The sequence below is a fragment of the Doryrhamphus excisus genome, linkage group LG2 (assembly GCF_037039965.1).
Source record: "Doryrhamphus excisus strain RoL-2023G ecotype Guam linkage group LG2, RoL_Dexc_Guam_v1.1, whole genome shotgun sequence".
Lineage (NCBI taxonomy): Eukaryota > Metazoa > Chordata > Actinopteri > Syngnathiformes > Syngnathidae > Doryrhamphus > Doryrhamphus excisus.
The window spans coordinates 26,062,338-26,072,799 of NC_136358.1; the positions used below are offsets into that span (position 1 = coordinate 26,062,338).

The 10,462-nt window shown below is 44.1% G+C and overlaps 1 protein-coding gene across 2 annotated transcripts; it reads left to right on the plus strand.

Annotated features, from left to right (window-relative positions):
- The first annotated feature begins 2,209 nt into the window (after positions 1-2,209).
- On the plus strand, positions 2,210-8,188 carry LOC131109642 (somatostatin receptor type 2). Of its 2 annotated transcripts, none has more exons than XM_058061851.2 (4): positions 2,210-2,483; positions 3,681-4,145; positions 5,574-5,899; positions 6,924-8,188. In XM_058061851.2, the coding sequence occupies exons 2-4, from the start codon at positions 3,755-3,757 to the stop codon at positions 7,353-7,355; spliced, it is 1,149 nt and encodes a 382-aa protein (XP_057917834.2). In that variant the 5' UTR covers positions 2,210-2,483; positions 3,681-3,754; the 3' UTR covers positions 7,356-8,188. The 2 variants fall into 2 exon arrangements, with proteins under 2 accessions (XP_057917834.2, XP_057917835.2); XM_058061852.2 differs by having other exon boundaries at positions 2,210-2,379.
- The last annotated feature ends 2,274 nt before the right edge of the window (positions 8,189-10,462 follow it).

The following is a 10,462-nucleotide window of genomic DNA, read 5'->3' on the forward strand; positions in this document are numbered from 1 at the left end:
CACATAATAATATATGAACTTGTATTCTCCTAGCTGTACGTATTGCTTCCTGTCAGCTGAGTAGGTTTTGACCCAGTTCAGAACTAATCCTCTTATTCCATACCCTTCAAATTTAGTTATTAGGATGTCATGATTGATTGTATCAAAGGCTTGCGTGCTGCGCACTTCCTGTGATCTATCTAGGTTTTCCATAGTTGGAGCATAGAAAACCTACAACCTTTGAAATAAGCTTTATTAATCATTATTAGAGTCCTCTTGACAGGAAATAGCACCCCTATAATCCCTTCACACTTGTATTACTCAAAATAGACATAATGAGTGTGTTGCTATAAATGTGTTGATGTGACCGTATCAATAGGGTCGTATCGCCACGTGATGAAATCTATATTTATATAGTTTTTGACTACTCATCCATCAACACATTTGAAACAGTAACCGGCTTTAGCTCATCAGTGATTCTTAATTCCTTGTTCCGACAATCTGCATATTCACTGTCACATTTTGCACGATTAAGCGTAAAATCTGCTCTGCCGGGGTCGGAGCGACCTCATGTTACACCCAACCACTGTCTAAACCAATATCACGCCCGGCTGGGTACTGAGTTACAATATTGGAGATTTCTGCAGTCTCTATCATGAACCATTTAATATCTACTTCACTATTGTATTGAACTTGGACGAGCTCTCAGTCCCCGGTGATGAAATAAATTCATATTGGACATAAATAAAGCATGGACCTTGGGTGGTGGAGCATTAAAAATAGCAGCACTTGAGAGGGAAATTGGGGGAGATTTTCTCATGCAGCTTTGTCACCAAACCATATGCACTCGCTGGATCGGATACAGATGAAGGACCTGCTCCTTTGGGGGAGTCAACCGAGATGATGTTCCTGTGCTGAACACCATTCCTTACTCCTTCATTCTGTTTTTTATCCTGCTGAATAAGATTGCTTAAGCTCCAAGAACAAAATAAGTTGCTCACTTAGCCGACTACATTTATTGGACTCCGAATATTGGATTTTACCATTAGGCGAGGATATTGATGGAAAAGCAATATGCGGTAGCATAGTCCCAGGCATCCAATCAGATTGCTCTAATATTATTATAGCGATGCCCGAGGGTGCATACTGGCATGTGGTTGCATACATCCTGCAGCAATTCACTTTAATAATATTATTATGTCTTTCATGCTGGTGAACAAAACAAAATGAATGTGAGTGTCAATGCTTGGTTGTTTGTGAACAACGCCGCCTCTCGTCCAAAGTCTGCTGGGATAGGCTCCAGCATTCTCCTGCAAAAATGCAGGGATGGATGTCGGTAACAGCTGTCACTGCATATCTATTAGAACGGCCATGCAGTAGTGTCTCAGTAGTATCAGGTGTACTCTCTGTACCATTGTTGTCTGCACAGGGGTGTACTAACGGCCCTTAAGGTGTACTATTTTACTTAGGTGTACTATCTCCACGTAGAGTGGAAACCAGGGGTGCACATTCTTAGATTAGAAACCAGGACTACAGACCATCAGTGACCTTTAGCCAAGTAATGATTTCATGATAGTGACAGTATGACCCCGGAATACATGAATACTTTGGCTTTCATGGCTCATGGGTACAGTGGTAAACAAAATTAAGTTCATGCTATTTTTTCTTGAAAAATATTTGAAAATAGGCTGCACGGTGGACGAGTGGTTAGCATGCAGGCCTCACAGATAGGAGAACCGAGTTCAATTCCACCCTCGGCCATCTCTGTGTGGAGTTTGCATGTTCTCCCCGTGCATGAGTGGGTTTTCTCCGGGTACTCCGGTTTCCTCCCACATTCCAAAAACATGCTAGGTTAATTGGCCACTCCAAATTGTCCATAGGTATGAATGTGAGTGTGAATGGTTGTTTGTCTATATGTGCCCTGTGATTGGCTGGCCTCTCGCCCGAAGACAGCTGGGATAGGCTCCAGCACCCCCGCCACCCCCATGAGGATAAATGGTAGAAAATGAATGAATATATTTTAAAATACCAAAGTGGCTCTTACATCATATTTTTTCAGTGTGTGGCCCCCACTGGAAAACCTTTGGACACCCCTGACATACGTGCATGATTCTAACCAACAATTAAGAAAAGAAGCAAATCCTGTGCCTTATCATCAATGTTGCACTCATCCACCCCCAGTCTCTCTCGCTCTCTCTCTCTCTCGCTCTCTCTTTCTCTCTCTCTCTTTTGGTGGTCTCAGTCTGCTGAACGCGCTGTCACTGTGATGCACTCTCAACTTGGATTGGCCACCAACGCTTTCCCTCTTTTGCCTTCATTTCTGCAAAGAAATATCGCTTCCCGGTGAAAATGACCTGAGAGACATCCATCAGGGGCTGCTGTGACGTGGGCGGCATTTGGGTGCGTGAACACCGGCGAGCGCTTCACAGTCGAAGCGCAGGTGGATGACTGGATAGATGGATGAATGGATGGCTGCTTTTCCAATGATGGACTTGACATAAAAAGTAAGTCTTTTTCAATGAATCAATCATCACAGTATTAATATTCTTGTATCGCCTCGGCTCAGTTTGAAGTAACTAGAAGGGTTTTTAAAAAGAGTTGACGTGAAACCTTACCAATGTTGTTATCATGGACAGCGGAGTCTTAATTAAAGATGAAATGTCTGCTATAACCCAAAGGGTGCCAATTAACACTGATGCCATAACACCCATAAAGCCTCTGAGATTTCAATAATTGTATTATGCACATCGGCTTTCCCTGACAGCTCACGCATATGAATAACCCCTTCAGAGACCGTTTCTAAAATGTACGCTTGTACAATCTTAATAGGGGGAAGGAAAGAGCCATAATTCATTCTCTAAATTGAATAAATTCTTTCATAACTGGAACATAAGAGTGAAGCTCTACATGTCATTAACCACTTCCACACCAAATTTGATGTACAGTGGATATATAGAGTGAACACTTCATAAAATATTCATTCATTCATTTTCTACCGCTTTTTCCTCACGAGGGTCGCGGAGGGTGCTGGAGCCTATCCCAGCTGTCTTCGGGTGAGAGGCGGGGTACACCCTGGACTGGTCGCCAGCCAATCACAATAATAAATACAATTAAAAATGAACCTGAATTAAATTGAAAAAAAAGTGGCCGTGCCAGAGCCCAGACCTAAGCAACTGGAAAGCTTTTGACAAATAATTATTTTCTATCCACACTTTCAAGCCAATGCGTCTCCATTTAAAGCACATTAGACGTAGTCATTTTTTTTCGGTTGTGTGTCAGATTATATTTCATTTGAACCATAATTTATCATATTCTGTCGATAGGACTCATTCAGTGGACGGAAGCAAGTCAGATTCCATTTACTGCATGGTGTGCCGCAACGTCAGAGGTGTTTGTCCCCATGGTCGATTGAATAAACATTTGTCTACGGTTGCGAGCAACACAGTGCCCTACTCGTTCCCTCTTAAAACTGCCATTTTGCATGTATGCACGCAACGCTACGCATACATTGATTGATGATTTTGACCCACATCGGTGGGTTAAGTTTGGGTATACAGCAACACCATAATCACTGATTATCATTTGATGACCCTTGCAGACAGCTGACATACAACGTAAACCTGACAGTGGCAGTCGTTGATTATGTCGCCTTGAAACTGTTGCGATGGATCTTATATTATTCCTTTCTCGTTCCCTTCTAGGTGTCTCCCTTCAGCTGAGATGTGATACTTCCTCGCACCTTGTTTTGCAAACGTAGACCCCCCTCCCAGCAGTTATGGCACTGGATCAATGGTCCTTTCTTTCACCTCCACCCAACATGACTATACCTGAACCCCTCTTGTACGACAGCTTCCTCCAAGGGAACGACTCAAGCCTGGACTTAAACCTGACCGGTGAAATAAGGGAGTCTCACCAGGACAAGACCAGCTCAGTCGTCATCACTTTCATTTATTTCATCGTATGTGCGGTGGGACTATGCGGCAACGCCCTGGTCATCTACGTGATCCTGCGCTATGCCAAAATGAAGACGGTGACCAACATATACATTCTCAACCTAGCGGTGGCAGACGTGCTGTGCATGATGAGCCTGCCGTTCATCGCCTTGCAGCTGGCGCTGGTGCACTGGCCCTTTGGCGAGGTGTTGTGCAGGGTGATCATGACTGTGGGTAGGTGGTCAGCGGGTGCACGCTTCACGACGCAGCAGTGCTTTATCTGAGCAAAGCAATTTAAGGCTCCACAAGAGGAAAATTACACAAAAAATATTGTCTGTAACTGTTCAGATTTAGACAAAAAAATTGATTATTCCTAAAAAGGCATCTTATCAGTGAATAATATCCGTTGCATCCAATTACAAATCTGTTGACATTTGCATCTGGAACTGCGGACCCGGATATTCACTTGTGACAAGGATCATTCCAACTTCCGCAGATACCATCCCACTTCCGACACCACAGAATCCCGCTTTTTGACATGAGAGTCAGATTTTGTAGACAACCACTACAATAAATATCAGATCAAGAATAAGTCAGATTTCTGAGGGATTCCGTGTCAGTCGCACATCAAGGGGCCTTCCAACTGGGCGGCTATCGATCCCACTTCTGGCACCAATCGTCAAGTAGTGCCCTTAACCTGAATTTGCACATTGCGACCAACAACCAACCACTTACTTACTTCCGATCGCACGTACACCCGTCATGTTGCGCTAGCGCTAACATTGCTGTATATTCATTCATTTTCTACTGCTTTTTCCTCACAATGGTCGCGAGGGGTGCTGGAGCCTATCCCAGCAGTCTTCAAACGAGAGGCGGGGTACATCCTGGACTGGTGGCCAGCCAATCACAGGGCACATATAGACAAACAACCATTCACACTCACATTCATACCTGGATGGAATTGAACCCTGGTCTCCTAGCTGCGAGGTCTGCACACTAACCCCTCGACCGTCATGCCGCCCAATAGTAATACAATAACTGTCTAAATAGAGTAGCAAGCATGGCGATGGTGGCCTCCTGGTGCATGTACAGGTACACCCTGGACTGGTGGCCGGCCAATCACAGGGCACATATAGACAAACAACCATTCACACTCACATTCATACCTATGGACAATTTGGAGTCGCTAATTAACCTAGCATGTTTTTGGAATGTGGGAGGAAAACCGGAGTACCCGAAGAAAACCCACGCATGCACGGGGAGAACATGCAAACTCCACACAGAGATGGCCGAGGGTGGAATTGAACCCTGATCTCCTAGCTGTGAGGTCTGCGCGCTAACCACTAATCCGCTATGCCATTGCTGTATATAATAAGACAATATATTTCAGAACATGGAACATTCTGCCATCAAAATAGTCACTGTATACCTGCAATATTAACAATATTAACTTTGCATATTGCTGAGTGTGCTTGACAAGATTTGGATCATTTTCCTGGCATGATTAATGATTCCTTCCAGTTAAATTATGAATACCAACACTTGAGTCCCAAGTTCGTTATCTTCACTGCGCTACTTTGAAACTAATTCGCATTGAATTATTTCCATTTCATGAATATCACTGTTGACGACTGACAATTTCTCCTCTTCTTCCTCCTCCAGACTCGCTCAATCAGTTCACCAGCATCTTTTGCCTCATGGTGATGAGCATCGATCGATACTTGGCCGTGGTTCACCCTATTAGGTCGACAAAATGGCGGAAGCCCCGCGTAGCCAAGTTAATCAACATGACAGTGTGGGGTGTGTCGCTGTTAGTCATCCTCCCTACAATGATCTTCAGCGGCCTGGACAAGGTGCCGGTATGCGGCATCATTTGGCCCGAGCCCCAGGATGTCTATTACACCGCCTTCATATTTTACACCTTCTTCATTGGATTCTTCCTACCGCTGGCTGTCATCTGTTTGTGTTACCTCCTCATCATAGTCAAGGTAAGAACATGCTCATCGCAAAAGCACAATACACTTTCACGCTACAATGACAATATTTACAAAAGGAGTCGGAAGAAGCTGATGTAATCCGACTCGGCGTCTCAGTACGTTATCGAGCTTGTCTGGGTTTAAACGTTATATAGTCCAACCCGTTTAAGATTGCTTGATAACTGAAAATAGCTATCGCTTACATGCTAATTCACGGAATGCCAGCTCTGGCTGGATCTGTTGGCGACTGAATGTGAAGTAGCCGGGATGACAATCAGCATCTCCAAGTCCGAGTCCATGGTTCTCGATTGGAAAAAGGGCAAATCGCCATCTCCAGGTTGGGGAGGAGAACCTTCCCCCGAGAGGAGGAGTGTTAGGACTTCCCTGACAACCTCGTCCTTGTTCAGGGCACTTCCAACCAGTAGGAAGACCCAGGATACAGTACATTGGATCCTCTTAATTGTGGGAATTCCTCCGGTTCCGTTGGGAGGAGCCGGACAAAGTAGCCGGGGAGAGGGAAGTCTGGACTCACGATCTCGGAAAACTGATGGATGATTGGATGGATAGACGGAAGGAACCTATTGCTTCCCATACACCCTGGAGAAATTGATTTCAGTCGTTTATGACATTACAGATGGATTATTATTATTATGAAAATGGTTTATCGACAAAAATGGGTTTGATGCGGCACGGTGGTCGAGTGGTTAGCGCGCAGACCTCAGAGCTAGGAGACCAGGGTTCAATTCCACCCTCGGCCAAGTCTGTGTGGAGTTTGCATGTTCTCCCCGTGCATGCGTGGGTTTTCTCCGGGTACTCCGGTTTCCTCCCACATTCCAAAAATGGCGTTAATTGGCGACTCCAAATTGTCCGTGAGTGTGAATGGTTGTTTGGCTGGCGGCCAGTCCCGGGTGTACCCCGCCTCTCGCCCGATGACAGCTGGGATAGGCTCCAGCACCCTCGACCCTCGACCCTCGTGAGGAAAAAGCAGTAGAAAATGAATGAAGGAATGAATGACTGATATGTTCCTCGTTGCCAGGTGAAATCATCAGGCATGCGCGTGGGTTCAACCAAGCGCAAGCGTTCGGAGCGCAAAGTGACACGGATGGTCTCCATCGTCGTTGCCGTCTTCGTCCTCTGCTGGCTACCCTTCTACATTTTCAACGTCACCTCGGTCACCGGCTCCATTAACCCCACGTCTGCCGTGAAGAGCACCTTTGATTTTGTGGTGGTGCTTGGCTACGCCAATAGTTGCGCCAACCCCATCCTCTACGCCTTCTTATCAGACAATTTCAAGAAGAGTTTCCAGAAAGTGCTGTGCCTGAAAAAGGTGGCGGGCCTGGATGAGATGGAGCGCAGCGACAGCAGAGCGGACAGGAGCCGCATGGTTAACAATGCATTAATCATCAACGCCAACTTGGAGGCTCACAACGCGGCACTGCTCAATGGCGAGCTGCAAACCAGCATTTGAGGGCCTGGGATCGGAAGAGGTGGTCGGCCACTGACTACTTCTGCAGCGAGCGATGTAATAGTTGACCTTATGGACTAACAGGAATCTAAACAATTTCACAACAGAGGCCAGAGAAGGTCCACTGACCCCCAGCTCATGACTGTTTGAGCAGATGAGGCAACTTGAGCTGGTTGACCTCAAGCAGAATAACACAGCAAGCCTGTTGACTGACATCAAACATTATTTGGACCGATGCTTACGTCACTAACGTGGTGCCACGGTGGAAACTACACCCAGTCGGGTTTCTATTGGAGATACAAGCCCGTGTGCTGATAGACGGTGACCATACTGCTTAATGGTGTGTGTGTGTGTGTGTCGATGGGGAGATGTTTGGAAGTCATTAAGCACTGTTATGTTTAAATGGGAGACATGCTGAGGAAGCCAAACATATTAACAGAAGACAGCCAGCCAGCGACTCCTAAAGATAAAACTAAAAAACACCCAAAAAATAAATAAATAATGCTCGGTGGTAATGATCTGTTACACCGGCCGAGCCTTTAGAAGATCACCAGAGCAACAAACTCCCGACGACGCCATGTTAGTTCCTAAATAATGAAACACGTTGGCCGTCAGCCGAGGGATGCTGCACTGATCCGGAACTCTTCAACGGTCCGGTGGCGAAACAAATTGGCAGCAGAGGTGACCTCACTTGATTCCAAACAGTTTGGTCATGTAAATAGGAATATGCTTTTCGCCAACCTGGCGCACGTGTAAACAAAGGTCGGTAAATTTTCAACATGGAACTTCTCACAACGTGCTCTTGCTGCATCCAGCATCACTGTACAGGCTAATCACGCATATCAATCAACGCAATCAACACTTTTCATGGCTTTTGACAATGATTATGCTAACGCAAGGCCACCTTTCTCGGCTTTTTAGATGGTTTAGCCTTGCAAAACAGCCCATATGAATATGAATATGACCATGAGACCCTTTTTTTCTACACTCAGACTTTCTAATTTTCTTAAACGTATTGCTGTAGGATTTGATTTAGACTAGGGGTCTCAAACTCAATTTACTTGGGGGCCACTGGAGCTCAGGTCTGGGTGAGACTGGGCCGCATCAGGTTTTCCAAAACAAAAAAAAACATTTATTAAAAACAAAACTAGTGTCCGGTGGGCCACATTTGGCCCGCGGGCCGCATGTTTGAGACCCCTGATTTAGACAAAGGAGCAAGGGACCCATTTTCCCTTATTGATCTCGGAACCTGCCGACTAAAAAGGGAGTCGGAATTTAAAGTTGAGTTGCTCAGAAAGCATGCTTATTTTTTGCAGTGTTCAATTCCCCCTAGTATATCCTAAAAGATAATTGTACAATAAAACCTTGTGGGGGCCGCATAGGAAAGACATGCATGTTAGCTTCACTCCAAATTGTCCATAGGTATGAATGTGAGTTGGAATGGTTGTTTGTCTATATGTGCCCTGTGATCTGTGATTGGCTACATCACAGCAGCCCTTGGGCGGGGGGGGGGGGGGGGGGGGGGGAATAATAACATTTCTTATGTGATTCCCATTTTGTAGATTTAATTATCCGTTAAGCGGGAGAGAGCCCAATGCCCTTTTCGGTTATATCAAACGATTTGTGCACAGTGACCTTTTGTTCCGCGGAGATCTGGAGGTTCGCTAAGGCTCTGTGATACAAATGAGGTCATCCTGCAGTGTCAGGTTGACTTTGAAGCACATTGCTGCTTCGGTCACGAACCATCAAGCAGTGATACAGATTGGCAGACAATTAGAATACTTTACACTGCGTGTATTCTTTTTTGTAGTACTTTGTATACCTTTAACAAATTTGGTAATGGCATTTTCCATATAGTAGAATGAAATTGCAGCAGCTCAATTTTCAGTGTAAGAGAGTATGACAGTACAAAATAGAATAAATAGAAGAATTAGAAGAATAAATAATAAATAACGAAGGGTCTACATCGTAGAGGACGGTTGGTTGTCTTGGTTACATGGTCTTGTTGAGCGAGATGATGGCTCGAGGAAAGAAACTGTTTTTAAGTTTTTGTCATTTTTGTTAATTAATGGGAATGGTTTAATTTCATTTGAACATGCATCAGATTACAATTGAGTGCATCCCATAATAAGTTCACAGTTCCACATGTCCAAAAAAAGTAGGAAGAAGCAAAGCTTATTAAATCCTACCCCTCCATCTGGTACTTTTACAATCAGTAACTGTTACATTTGTTCACTTCCTGCTTTCCTAATATAGTTTAAGGTTTTTTATTAAATTAAATTAAATTAAATTAAATTAAATTAAATTAAATTAAATTAAATTAAATTAAATTAAATTAAATTAAATTAAATTAAATTAAATTAAATTAAATTAAATTAAATTAAATTAAATTTAATTTAATTTTATGTCACGTACTGAAGTGTGAGGTGATATGAGCATCCAATGACATAATGGGTACCATAGTAAGTGTCAATATAGTGATATATATAGCACATCATGACTGGTTCAAGACTCTTCATCCTTGTATTTAGCAAACATCAACTTGGTAGGGAAATGATTATAACAGCCCCCAAATTACATTTTACCACACATTTGCATTTTCCACAGACGGAAGAGCTTTGAATATCAGATATCTGAATTATAAATCAGGATGATATTGTGAAGTATTTTTGGAATTCAGCACATTTGGCTGTTGTTTGCACACTGCAAGGATCCATTTGAGCAGCGGTCGGCTTAGCCTGAATACTGAGTGCTTTTACACAATAGACCACGTACGGTCACGTGTTTGCATAATGATGTCTGCATATAAAGAAGAGATAACGTTCTACCTCGGGATGCATCGCACAGACGTAAACTCCCGGCACCCTCGCCTCAGTGGTGCTCTTCACCAACAGAACGGCTCATCGGTACCATTCCATTGGCCAAAGGCTGCATGGAAAACTATTTTTCACTTGGATGCCCCTGTGTAGATAAAACCAAATTGTGTATTCCGTCTGATTCTGTGTACTCCCACTGTATGTCCACTCACTCTTTGTTTCGTATGCGCAAAATCATATGAACAGATCTAGTCATGGTGCATTGGACTGACACGAAGTGAAACATCCTGAAAG